Source organism: Bubalus bubalis, chromosome 2 (assembly GCF_019923935.1).
Source record: "Bubalus bubalis isolate 160015118507 breed Murrah chromosome 2, NDDB_SH_1, whole genome shotgun sequence".
In the NCBI taxonomy this organism is placed as follows: Eukaryota; Metazoa; Chordata; class Mammalia; order Artiodactyla; family Bovidae; genus Bubalus; species Bubalus bubalis.
The window spans coordinates 77,214,759-77,229,240 of NC_059158.1; the positions used below are offsets into that span (position 1 = coordinate 77,214,759).

A 14,482-nucleotide genomic window follows, 5' to 3' on the forward strand; every position below is an offset into this window, starting at 1 on the left:
CAAGTTTTATATACCTGAAGATATCTCTGTTTTTAAATTTTGAAAGATATCCTCACTGCATATATAAATCAAGATTGACAGACGTTTTTCTTTTTTTAATTTTTATTGGAGTATAATTGATTTACAGTTTTGTGCTAGTTTCAGGTATACTGCAAAGTGAATCAGTTATACATATGCATATATCCACTCTTTTTTAGGTTCTTTTCCCATGTAGGTCATTACAGAGTATTGAATAGAGTTCCCTGTACTGTATAGTCAGTCCTTATTAGGTATCTATTTTATATACAGTGGTATGTACGTGTCAGTGTCCCAGTTTATCCCTTCTCCGTTTCCCCCCACCCCCTGCCCCGGTAACCATAAAAGTTTGTTTTCTAAATCTGTTCTGAATCTAATGTGGTTCTTATTTCTATAGCGTGGCATTTTGGGGGTCTTAACTGAATACCCAAGGTGTTCAGAATGGTCTCTGGCTTAGCCAGAGCTCTAGCATCTCCAAGCACCGCACTGCACAATCTGTGCAGACTTCAGTAGCCCTCCTCTTTGTCCAGCCCTCTCTTCTTCAGTATTCCGCCACACAAAGCCTCACCATCTCAGTGGCTCTGAACCCTGATTTCTGCCTTCTTAACTCACAAAGCTGTCACTCAGTGAGACAGCCAGGCTCTTCTTGGAGTCCCCTCTGCCCTACAGTCTAGAACATGTCCTAGACAGAAAGCCAGAGTAAATTAGGGAATGACCTTTTGTCTTTCTCTTCTTTTAAGGATCACAGTCCTGTGCTGTCTGAAGTGTAGTCCAGTGCCTAAAAAGAGTTGCTTCATATACTATTTTATCCAGATTTATTATAGTTTATGGCAGAAAGATAAGCCTATTTCTAGGTACTCTGTCATGGTCCAAAATACAGATCCTATACAACAGTTTTAAGTCCTGTTAATAATTATGAAGATTTTATAGTTCTATAGAAAAGTGTTTGTGTGTATCCAAACATATAGGAAGGGAACTTGAAAAATTAAGAATTATTAATTGATTAGGATATTTAAACAAAAGGTCAGACTTCAGATTTTTCTGTTACTATAATTGTGACTATGTAATAAAAATGACTTTGTTATGAAATTAAAGATTATTGAAATAGTTTTAGGCTGAAACTGTTTAACTTTATTTCTTCCTTTTACTTTAGAATATTTTATTTTTAATTTCACTAGGTACCTAATACATTCCTTAAATTTATCTTTAAATTATTTTCTGTAATAACACTTTTACATACACAGTAAATGACAAAGACAAAACATTTTATATGCATAGCTTACACTGGGTACTTTGTTTTATATCTAACTGATTGTTAAAAATTATAATAGGAAGTGGCACCACGTTCAGCAGAGTTTTCTATAAGTAGGATCCTCAGAAACATTAGTACCCAAGCTAAGTGACTGTGGAGAGTGTGTGTGTGTTTTAACTTTTTGAAACCAAACCAAATGCACGATTATTTAGATTGTTATTGTCATCAACTTAAAGCTAAGCAAGGAACCATCACTTGTACTATGTATCAGTTCAGTTCAGCCGCTCAGTCGTGTCCAGCTCTTTGCAAACCGATGGATTGCAGCACACCAGTCTTCCCTGTCCATCACCAACTTAGGGAGCCTACTCAGACTCATGGCCATTGAGTCAGTCCAACCATCCAACCATCTCATCCTCTGTCATCCCCTTCTCTTCCCACCTTCAGTCTTTTCCAGCATCAGGGTCTTTTCCAGTGAGTCTTCACATCAGGTGGCCAAAGTATTGGAGTTTCCGCTTCAGCATCAGTCCTTCCAATGAATATTCGAGGTTGATTTCCTTTAGGATTGACTGGTTTAATCTCCTTGCAGGCCAAAGGACTCTCAAGAGTCTTCTCCAACACCACAGTTCAAAAGCATCAATTCTTCAGCATTCAGCTTTCTTTATAGTCCAACTCTCACATCCATACATGACTACTGGAAAAACCATAGCTTTGAAGAGATGGACCTTTGTTGGCAAAGTAATGTCTCTGCTTTTTAATATGCTCTCTAGGTTGGTTATTGCTTTTGTTCCAAGGAGCAAGCATCTTTTAATTTCATGGCTGCAGTTACCATCTGCAGTGATTTTAGAGCCCAAGAAAGTAAAGTCTGTCACTGTTTCCATTGCTTCTCCATCTATTTGCCATGAAGTGATGGGACCAGATGCCATGATCTTCGTTTTCTGAATGTTGAGTTTTAAGCCAACTTTTTCATTCTCCTTTTTCACTTTTATCATGAGGCTCTTTAGTTCTTCTTCACTTTCTGCCATAAGGGTGGTGTCATCTGTGTATCTGAGGTTATTGATATTTCTCCCAGCAATCTTGATTCCAGCTTGTGCTTCATCCAGCCCATCATTTCACGTGATTCATTCTGCATATAAGTTAAATAAGCAGGGTGACAATATACAGGCTTGACATACTCCTTTTCCGATTTGGAACCAATCCATTGTTCCATGTCCAGTTCTAACTGTTTCTTCTTGACCTGCATATAAATTTCCCAGGAGGCAGGTCAGGTGGTCTGGTATTCCCATCTCTTTAAGAATTTTCCGCAGTTTGTTGTGATCCACATAGTTAAAGCCTTTGTACTATGTATATAGAAGGAATATAAAATTGCACACACACAGACACATATGAACTGAACTCATAGGACTTATGACTACTCCAAAATTATGATTTTATTCTACTAGCCATGTTGTGAAAATTTTCTTTTTAAAAATCCTGTCTTTTTAAGATTTTTTTTTCTCAAATTCAAGTTTTCAGGAGAAATACTCAATATATTTTATATTTTCTTCTCAATTCTCTTATTTAGGAAAACATATATTCTTTTTTATTGTAAAGATTGCCGGGTTTTCTCCCAAAGGATAATGTAAAGTTTTAATGGCCATTGTTATATATCTTAAACATACAGTATAGTTTTTTATAAATATTTTTTAAATTATCTCTAATTGAAGCAGCTTTAAAATATTAAGGAAATTTTAAGGCAGTTACTCTTTTTTTTAACTTTTTATTTTGTATTGGGATGTAACCAATTAACAGTGTTGTGATAGTTTCAGGTGAACAGTGAAGAAACTCAGCCATACGTATACATATATCCATTCTCCCCCAAACACTCCTCCCATCTAGGCTGTAAGGCAGTTACTCTTAATTCCATAATTCTACTATAATTGTTTTTATTTTACCCAGTGTGTGTGTGTGTGTGTGTGTGTGTGTGTAGTTGTGATTATAATACATTTACAGTTTGGGGACCTGCATTTTAACCTCATGCTATTTCATATACACTTTTCCATATTTTTAAATAATCTTCATATGTATCATTTTAAATGTCTACATAATATTCCTTTGAGTTACAATAATTTTTCCATTATCCTATCACTGAGGTTGTTTACAATTTTTTGCTATTACATTTGGTATTTCAGTGAATACTGTTGTACAGGTACTTTTCTGTTTTATTGGCTTCATTACAATAAATTCCCAGAAGTATAATTTGCAAGTCAAACAGTATAAACCATTTTATTCCTTCAGTTGTAGTTGTGGTGGTGGTGGTGGTGGTTGTTAAATACCTGATTATTTTCAGTTTGTTTGTTAGTTAGCTGTCTCTATGCTTAAATTCTATTATAATTGTATTTATTATAAACCTGAATGATTCTTACTGCTGTCTGTTGGGCTTGGGTATACATGAATCAGAGTCTTCTAATATAAGAACAGCCATAAAGCAGCAGGTCTGGAGGAAGTCCCCATAAATACAGTAGAAACATTTTATAGGTTTCTGAGGGGATTCTGTAACTATATAGTGGAAAATCTGTTCTGTTGGGGCTTAGGGTATAATATTCTCCTCACTTAGCAGTTAAGAAAATGAAGCAACATAAAAAACAGTGTAAGGAAGTTAGAGAAATTTAAGAAATAACTGAATCTATTAAATACTCAGGAAGAAGCAAGTTTTACAATTTAAAATAAATGTGTAAAGCTAAAAACCACATATATTCTCTTTGTCTCAGAGCTTGATTTTTTTAACAGGAAAATGGACTGTTCTATTTGCCTTCTTATATATTTTTAGAAATTTATAGATGAGAAACTTATCCCCAGCTTTAATAATACTATTTTTTTCAACAAATGATTTCTTGCCTTTAATGTTATAACTGTCATCTAATAATATTCTCTGTAATTTTTATGTACAGAATATAAAATGTACTTATCAAGTCCAAGTTATATATGTGATTGCTCACATATATTAAAATAAGTCAAAGGAAAAATTTGTTTCAATCTCATTCATTAAAGCAAGTGATAAAGCTGTTTAGTGATTATTTGGTTTGTAAATAATTGGGTTTTTTAAATAACATCTGTGAAACTCTGATTTTTACATTATCATATACTTTTCCTAGGAACTTCAGTATATTGGTTCTGATTCATCTAATAAGTAACTTCTCACCTTTCACTGGTGTATTTATAACCAGGTCACTAGAATATACCCTGTCATATCTGATTGCATAAGCATGACTTAAAATAGTACCAAGCTTGTCATCATTCCACCCAAAGCAACCCCTTATTCTGTCATTGTTGCCCCCACTTTCCTCAGTACTCAGTTTTAATACCTTAGGATCATTCCTGACTCTCAGTCTTCTCTCCCCTCAATATCTAGTTAATCTCCAGATCAACTCCCTCTACTCTTCCTTTCTGTTTTCCATTACCACCACCTTAGTCCTGAGACTCATTACTCCTATACCACTGCAACAGACTTGAATTTTGCATATGTAATTTTATTGTTTAGAAAAGTGGTTTATTCCAGGAAACTGTATCACTTACTACTTATAGTCTTACCTATTACAAAAAAAAAGAAATGCAGATTTTGAAAACAAAACAAAAAATCACCTTTTTTGTATAAAGTTACTTATATTTCAAGAAAAGCATTTTGGTAGCAGAAAATAATATTCTCTCATATAGAGTAAATTATGAACCTGAAAATACTTAGTTCTAGAAAGTGCCAGATCTTAGAAGGATGACCTTTTAATATGCTGTGTAAAGTAGTCTATCATTTAAACATAAGTAAATCCATACACAGAAATTAAGACAGCTAATAAGAAAAGTGTAAAAGGAATATTAAAAAACTTTTAAAGAATGCTAATACATAAATTAACAAAAAGATTAAGCTTTAGAATAAAACACAGGAAACCATCATAGTGCTCCTGGGACATTACTTCAGCAATCATTTCCAAAAGGTGGCTGGGGCTTGCAACACAACCAAATTTAAACAGAAGAACTGTAGGAGTTACAGGATTATACCAGCACTGTCAGAAGGAACATCTGACACAAAATATATTCATTTGATATGGGATTTGTTTGTATCCTTTGTCTTTGACTAATCTAGAATGAAAGATGTATCCCTTGGCACTCTTTTTCTGTCTTCTTCAGTTATAAAACACGTTTTATAATATTTATTTTTTTGAAAGGGATCACATGCAATGGTCAAAAGAAGAAGAAGCAGCAGCCAGAAAAAAAGTAGAGGAAAACTCAGCTGTGCGAGTCCTTTTGGAAGAGCAAGGTAGGCAGCTATATGTAGCTCCTGGAGACTGGCTTTTCTGTTTGACCTCCCACTGATTCAGTTCACACCTTAGTTTCTCTTCCTCCTAATTGCGTCACCATTTGTTCTTAGCTTCTGCCTATGCTAATTTACTTGTTCCTTTAGGAGAATTCCCAGTCATTCCAGTGTAGTGAAACCAAAGTTAATGAAATAAATTACGTACTCACCCTATATGTACTTGCTCCTTTGGTAGTCATATTATTGCTTTCTCTGGGAGATAGGTAAAGGTGGCATTTCAAGCAAGATAGGAAAACACAATTTTAAAAATTTCCTTGTTGTTATGCATCTTTTAGTATGCAATTGTGCATTCAACCGCTGGGAATATTCAATGAATTCAAAAACTTTGAGCAAAGAAGGTAAAGTCATATCAAAATGTTGCTGGTCTTTTAAGATGAACACAAAGTTTCAATAATGATTTAAGTTATTTTTCTTGGAGGCCTTTGATATTTAGAGTTTAATTTAGGTAGGCCTTGCCAACCTTCAAAAATGGTCTCTAAAATATTGCCCTATTGTGTAATCACCAAGCCAGAAAATAGTAAGTATGGGTGAGGATGTGGAGAAATGAAACCCTTGTGCACTATTGGTGTAATTATAAAATGGTACAACCTCTACTGAAAACAATATTGAAGTTCCTCCAAAAATTAAAAATGGAACTACCATATGATCTGGCAGCCCCACCTCTGGATATATAGTCAAAAGAATTGAAAGAGATACCCAAAAGGTCTTGAAGGAATATTTGCATACCTTTGTTCATAGCAACACTATTCACAGTAGGCAAAAGGTAGAAATAGCCCAAAATTCCAGCAGATAAATTGATAAACAAAATGTGGTCTATTCATATGGAATATTATTCAGCCATAAAAAGAAATGGAATCCCTGTCACATGCCATATAATCTGGACGAATTTTGAGGACACTATGTTAGGTGAAATAAGCCAGTCACAAAAAAGGCAAATACTATATGAGTCCACTAATATGAGGTATATCAATAACCTCAGATATGCAGATGACACCACCCTTATGGCAGAAAGTGAAGAACTAAAAAGCCTCTTGATGAAAGTGAAAGTGGAGAGTGAAAAAGTTGGCTTAAAGCTCAACATTCAGAAAACGAAGATCATGGCATCCGGTCCCATCACTTCATGGGAAATAGATGGGGAAACAGTGGAAACAGTGTCAGACTTTATTTTATTGGGCTCCAAAATCACTGGAGATGGTGACTGCAGCCATGAAATTAAAAGATGCTTACTCCTTGGAAGGAAAGTTATGACCAACCTAGATAGCATATTGAAAAGCAGAGACATTACTTTGCCAACAAAGGTCTGTCTAGTCAAGGCTATGGTTTTTCCTGGGGTCATGTATGGATGTGAGAGTTGGACTGTGAAGAAAGCTGAGCACCAAAGAATTGATGCTTTTGAACTGTGGTGTTGGAGAAGACTCTTGAGAGTCCCTTGGACTGCAAGGAGGTCCAGCCAGTCCATTCTGAAGGAGATCAGCCCTGGGATTTCTTTGGAAGGAATGATGCTAAAGCTGAAACTCGAGTACTTTGGCCACCTCATGCGAAGAGTTGACTCACTGGAAAAGACTCTGATGCTGGGAGGGATTCGAGGCAGGAGGAGAAGGGGACGACAGAGGATGAGATGGCTGGGTGGCATCGTTGACTCGATGGACGTGAGTCTGAGTGAACTCTGGGAGTTGGCGATGGACAGGGAGGCGTGGCGTGCTGCGATTCATGGGGTCACAAATAGTCGGACACGATTGAGCGACTGAAATGAACTGAACTGAATATGAGGTATCTAAAGTAGTCAGATTCATAGAAACAGAAAGTTGCATGGTGGTTAGCAAGGGCTTAGAAGAATGGGAAACAGAGTTGTTGTTTAGTGAGTATAGAGTTTTGGATCTGCGGGATGAAAAAGTTATGGGAATCTGTTTCACAGCAATGTAAATACACTTAACACTGCTGGACTGTTTACTTAAAAATGGTTAGGATGGTGAATGTTATGTGTTTTTTTTAACCAGTTTCTTTTTTTTTTTTTTTTTAAGACACTAAAAAAATTTCGCCTCTGTCCTCACTGAGTAGCTGGGAACCCACAGACAGCTGGCCCAACCCTTACACTCTTCTAGAGAGGATTTTCTGCCTTGTTTTTTTAAAATGATTTCTCCTTTAAAACAGGTTGTTTTGTTTTCTTAAAAAAAAAAATACAGTTTATCGATATACCAAATACCCACAGAAATTAACACAACAAGGAGATCCAACCAGTCCATTCTGAAGGAGATCAGCCCTGGGATTTCTTTGGAAGGAATGATGCTGAAGCTGAAACTGCAGTACTTTGGCCACCTCATGCGAAGAGTTGACTCATTGGAAAAGACTCTGATGCTGGGAGGGATTGGGGGCAGGAGAAGAAGGGGATGACAGAGGATGAGATGGCTGGATGGCATCACTGACTCGATGGACGTGAGTCTGAGTGAACTCCGGGAGTTGGTGATGGACAGGGAGGCCTGGCATGCTGCGATTCATGGGGTCACAAAGAGTCGGACACGACTGAGTGACTGATCTGATCTGATCTTGATCTGATAAATGAGTTTTCACAAAAATCAGTGAATTTTCCCAATACCCTTATTAAGAAACAGAAAATTATCAGTAATCCAGAAACTTCCTCATGCTGTGTCCCAGTTACTTTCCTAAACCCCTAAGACTCCACATAGAGCACCACTATTCTGGCTACTAATACCATAAATTAATTGTTCCAGAACAACTTGGTTCTGGTCACCATCATTTCTCAATCACTCATGTAGCAATATCAGTGTACCTGTTAGCTAGAACAAGAGGCAGCAAACTGTGGCCGTGGGCCAAATTCAGCCCACTGTCTGTTTTTATAAATAAAGTTTTATTGGAGCACATACTCATTTGTTAACATTGCCCATGGCTGCTTTAGAGGTGTATCTAAAGAGTTGAATAGTTGAAAAGACTCTGTATAGCCCACACAGACTACTTATTATCTGGCCCTTTACAGAAAAAGTTTGCCAACCCCTGAGATAGAATTTTGTTTCCACATTCATCAGCGGTCTTGAAATTCCCCAGGGAGAAATGTTTGCATTCCTCCTCTGTTCAAGCCAAGTATAGTAAAAATCACTAACCCCACTGGTAGTTAACTATTGTTCTGGTGACTTTAGTCTACACTTGAGGCTAAAGTTTGAAGCAAAGGGTGCTGTTGAAACTGAACTAGTGAAACAGCCCTCATTAACTGCCCTTTACCAGTGAAGGGGGCAGTGTGGCCCTATCTTATCCTCTGGTATCATTTGCTGTCCCTCAGAGCTAGTTTTCCTTCCTTACCGTAAGCATGAATGTGTCCTGAAGGATGAACAGGAAAGAAGAGCACCTGATCCACAGTGGAACCATTCTATTTTTATGAGCTCCAGCCATGCAGTCCCAGAATGGGATGTGGCCAGGGAGTGTTGGGGTTGGATTTGAGAGTGCATACCAGTGGCAATTCTGCTTACAAATCAGCCAACATTGCATTCCTTTGCAGGAACTCTGTCACACTGTTTCTGAGGAAGTATAATTTTGCTTCTTTGCCAGCAGCTGCACAGACATATTTTCCACATTACTCAAGCTTCTGCTAGTGGCCACCTGGATATGACAGAGAGAATCAAGCCTAAACAGAATTAAAAGATATCAGTCATCTTAATTCTTTTCCAGGAAGTTAAAAATTATCCATAGTTTATTTCCTGAGAATATGAAAAACCAAGGATTTTTTTTTCATGCTCTTTTGAATATTTCTGTTTAGAACATAAATAGATGAGCAGTGCTGATAATGTTCCCTTAAAGTGCTCTATATGTGGCTGCCTATTTTGGCCTATTTATGTTAACAATGAACTTGAGTGAAGCTAATGAGGAGGTTATTTTCAGGCCTTGGAAACCGCAGTAAAGGAAAATGACAGTTCCCACAGAACCATAATGTGACTGAAATAGAAAGGTGGTGACTGGCCCTTCTCTATAGAAGCAGGAAAAGCAAGCTGGAGAGAACTGATGATACTCCTTTGAAGCGTTTGGTTTGCGTATTAGCATGTCCAGTCTCTTTCTGAGCAAGTTTTCTGGCTGCTGTGGAGACACAGAACAAAAGAATTCATTTAAAAATGCCTCCCAGTGATCGAGGCTTCTGTTGAGTCCCTACCCCCATAACACTACTCAGTGCAGTGGACTTTATACATGTCAGAGAACCACTACAAGGAGAGGAACCCACAATGAGGGTGACCATTACATCACACTTAAGCAAGGTTGCACAGAGCAGCAACCAAGGCAACTGCTGAGCGTGGCGAAGAAAGAAAGAAAACTTCTGTCCTGAGGAACCATGTTGAGTGACAGGACGTTACAGTGAGACCAGATACATACCAACCCCCCACTCCAGTCTCCACCAGGGATCATCAACCTGCAGGTCTGCAGAAGCCCTTGGTGAGGCTCCTAATTGGATATTTAATGTCTCTGATGAATATAGGTCAAGGTGAAGAGATCCATTTAAAAGCTGTATTCCCAAATGTTGTGAAAACCCAAAGGAAGCTATGACCCGGTTCTTCTCCCACTGCCCCTGTTAACCACTGTCTCTCTCTTTTTTATATATATTTATTTTTATTTGTTTGGCTGCATGGGTTCGTAGTTGTGGCATGTGGGATCTTATTTCCCAACCAGAGATCAAACCCAGGCCCCCTGCATTGGGAGCACAGAGTCTTAGCCACTGGACCACCAGGGAAGTCCCTACCATCTCTTCTTATCCAGGAGGGTCCTAAATCTTTGAAAAAGCCAATTTTCTCTCATCGCAAAGTATTCCACTTACAGAATAGTATATAGCATGAGCCTTGTGTGTTGATTTTACCTTACTCATTTTAATGCCACTAGGAGGGGGTACTGGTTGTTCTCCCATGCTGACCAGCTCTCTGGCACCTTCCTTTTGGTCTCTGTGTGTCAGTCTCTCCTGTCACTCCCATTTCCCATTTCTCATCTATTGTCTCAGCTGTTGGTGAGAACTGAAGTCCGGAAACACCCTCACAATTCTGAAAGTAAGAACTTATCTGTCACAAGTGAGACAGTCTTTTGCTGTACAGTGGCGGACATTTTCATTCCTGTGATTAAAACATAAAGCATCTAGGCTATCATTAGCAATGTTTCTTTCAATTAGATGCTCAGATTAATGATTTGTGGTTCCACATTTCCTTTTGGTAATTTATTTTAAATTTTATAATAGCTCAGATTTCTTTTTAAAGCAGATTAATTCAGAGAAATGAGAAAGATACATTTGGCAGTTTTTGAGTTAATATGATTATGTTTTTAATTTCCTAAAAACATTTCCAGTGTGTTATATCTCAGCTGGTAATTTTGCAAATGTAATGGGTTTTTTAAACTTAATAACAAATGCAGCTGCTATTTTTACTTTAAAATACCCTTGTAAATAACTACCTACCTAGGGTGAGTTACCTATGTCAAGAAAAATAGTAAAAGAATCCCACTATACCTTCCTTTGTGAATACCTTGCCACTTGAGAGTGTCCTGTGTGAGAAAAAAATAGAGTAGCTTAAAGTTTTGTGTGCTGATAAATTTAGAGTACTTGTTTATAGGTCAGCTTTGGTTGTTAATTTCATACTGTGCTCGGACTTTAAATTTCATAACTTTAGGAGTTTTATTTTGTTAGACAATTAACTTTATCAATGACATGTGGAAATTTCCAACTTTGAGAGCTTAGGTGTTTGTGTAGTTGCTGTACAAAAACAGCTTTAAAATGACTTTTGTTACATTGCAACTTAGAATAAATTTTCATAATTTGTACTAATATGTCAGATACATAGGTGGTTTAATTCAGTTTTTTAGTTGTGATATTCAGTGTGATTCAGAGTGAATTCTGAATATTTAAGTATGGGTAGTGTGTCATAGTCTTTCTTCCCCTCAGCAGTATTGAATTTAATAAATGAATAATTGAGAAGTTGTTTCATCTGACTGTGGTTACACAGATCACTACACCCCTTTTATCGCCGTTGGCATAGAGCAATTAACTCTGAGTTGGTAACCTAGGAAAGTAAAGGGAAATTTTTCTCCTCCAGGAAAAATTGATATACCTGTTTAGAAAGTCAGCTGGACAAGATATAGACAGGGCTGATTTCTCCACATTGTATTCTTTTATCATTATTGGATTTACCGTGAGTGAAACAGAGGTTTAAACTAAACTTTTCTCTCATGGTCAGAAAAGTTGCTCATCCAGTTCCCCTGATACCACAGATACTCTTGCAGTTCACAAAATTAAATTAAACGTTGGATGTGTTTACCTTGTCTCACAGCCATAATTATGAGTTTGATTGAGCTTCCTTGGGGTCTCAGAAGCTGTTATACATTGCTGGGAACTGTGGAATTGTCAGCATTGATTGAAGGTACTGCTGAAAGCACAACTTGAAAACGCAAAAAAAAAAAAAAAAAGAAACCCCCAAAACCCAGTTCCAGTCCAGTAGCCTTTATCCCAGCCCATTCTGTTTTGTTTCTGTTTTGTTGCTGTCCCACAAGCCCATCTATTCTCATAGAACATTTTATGTTCCCATTGCTCATCATAATTTCATTATGCAGCCTTGCATAGTTTATTGTTTATATAATTCAAATGGAGTTTAATTAATTCTATATTTCTGATCTGCCTTTATGTAGGTTCACTCCAATCAGCATTATTTTTACTGTTCTGTTATACTGATTATAAGTCATACTGAGGTTTTAATTTCAACTTGATGCTTCATAATAAGAGGAAAGTACAAAATCAGGAAAACAGATTATTTTCAGAGGTATTTTGGAGGAGGTTAATCTTGATTTTGTGTTAGAAGGCAATATAATGGTTAACAGCATTAAGTCTGATAGACTTAGTTCAGGTCCTAGCTCTGGTGGATGACCTTGGGCAAATTTTTTATCCCCTCTAACCTTGAACTTCTTTGTCTATAATAATATGTATGTCTGAGAGGTATTGTTAGGATTAAATGGGGAAAAAAAATCCAAGTAAGGCATTTGACATAGTGCCTGGCAGAAAATAAACACTCAGTATATACTATTGTTGCTATTTTTAATGCTGCTGTTATTGGTACAATGATTTATGTGATTGTTTGTTTGTTTTCTCCTAATTCCTGAGTGGGAAATACTTGAAAAAGCTTGAAAGTGTATATATTAGCAGACCGTGACCATCATATTTTAGTAGTAATCAGATCCTTTTTAAAGATTGGATAAGCTTGGGTTGAATTTAGGTGCTTGATATATTTAGTATCTGAACCAGATTCTAGTCACCTCACTGCAGGTTTATTTTCATGATAAACTGTAGAAATTAAACAGTAGGACAAGCTCATATTTATGACAGCAGTCTGATCCAAGATTTTGCAGTTTGTAGAACTATAATGTTTGTTGTTTAGTCGCTAAGTCGTGTCCAACTCTGTGTGACCCCACGGCCTGTAGCCCCCTCAGGCTCCTCTGTCCATGGGATTCTCCAGTCAAGAATACTGGAGTGGGGTGCCATTTGTTAATGCTCTCCATAAATTCATGGGATTTAATAGGAAAGTACATAGACTTTTTAGAACTTGAACATAGAGATATCTTTTAGGAAAGTAGAATGAAGAATTCAACCAAGATTCTTTATCTTTGTATAAGATGCAGATAAAACTTTGCAGATATTACTCAGCCATAAAAAGGAATGAAATTGTGTCATATGTAGAGACATGGATATACCTAGAGACTGACATACACAGTGAAGTAAGTCAGAAAGAGAAAAATATCATATATTAATGCATATATGTGGAATCTAGAAAATGGTATACGTAATTTTACTTGCAAAGCAGAAATGGAGACACAGACATAGGGAACAGACATATGGGTACCACGCAGGAAAGGGCGGGGGGCATGGGATGAACTGAGAGGTTGGGATTGATGTATATATACCATTATGCATAAAATAGATAATGAATGAGAACCTACTGTATAGCACAGGGAACTCTACTCAGGGTTCTGTAGTGACCTAAATGGAAAGGAAATCCAAAAGAGAGGGCATATATGTATACATATGGCTGATTGACTTTGCTATACAACTGAAACTGACACAGCAGTAAAGCAACTGTACTCCAATTTAAAAAGCCAAAAGCCAAAAGCCAAAAAAAAAAAAAACCTTTGCCAAAGAAGAACTACCTAATAATTGTTAAATTATTTTAATAATTTAACACTCCAGATTTCCATCTTATAAATGAATACAAATTTTAAAATTGTAGTCAGTGCAATTTTAAAGATGCAGACCATTCTGTGTGAGGTTTTTCTCTTAATATTATTATCCTTTAAATTTCAGTTGCTGCATAAGATTACTCTGTTTTGCCGTGCATGGTTTGCTTGATCATTCCAAAGTTGAGGCTGTTTGAGTTATTTCCCATTTTTTCTTATAATAAGTAATACTGCTAGGAACATCTTTTCTTTCAAGTTACTCCCCTTCTGTCTGTCTCTTCCTCTGCCAGTTAATTCTAAGGGGGATAATGCCACAAATTAATCACTTGTAGTGTTAACATTCTAGTTACTAATAGGTTCAAACTCACTTCAAAAGTAGCTTGGTATTGGAAACTCAGATACTAGAGATTTGACTAAATATAGATCGTCTTAAGTGGGTCGCTTTTTATTAAACAGAAGAATCTTTTACCAGCACAGAGTGAGTTACAAAGAGAGTTTTTAAGATAAAAGGAAGAAGAGAAGGTATGAGAAGACTGGGGAAATTTGACAGTTTCCTAATTCCTCCTGAGTCTGATTTTCAGAATGTTGTTTTGTTTTCTTACACAGTATAACAGGCACACTCCCAATTTTTTTGAGTTGAGATAGAACTATTTTTAAAATATACAACAATTTTAGAT

The 14,482-nt window shown here is 36.7% G+C and overlaps 1 protein-coding gene across 8 annotated transcripts in view; it reads left to right on the forward strand.

Annotated features, from left to right (window-relative positions):
* Positions 1–14,482, forward strand: part of METTL8 (methyltransferase 8, methylcytidine) — a 154,936-nt gene that overhangs the window by 56,859 nt on the left and 83,595 nt on the right. For 5 of the 8 annotated variants that reach the window (XM_044933891.2, XM_044933902.2, XM_044933880.2 and 2 more), the window contains exons 3-4: positions 5,464–5,555; positions 11,915–12,004. In XM_044933891.2, the coding sequence (XP_044789826.2) occupies positions 5,464–5,555; positions 11,915–12,004 (182 nt within the window). The remainder of the gene's footprint in view (positions 1–5,463; positions 5,556–11,914; positions 12,005–14,482) is intronic. The other 3 variants (XM_044933896.2, XM_044933882.2, XM_006070242.4) reach the window with 1 other exon arrangement.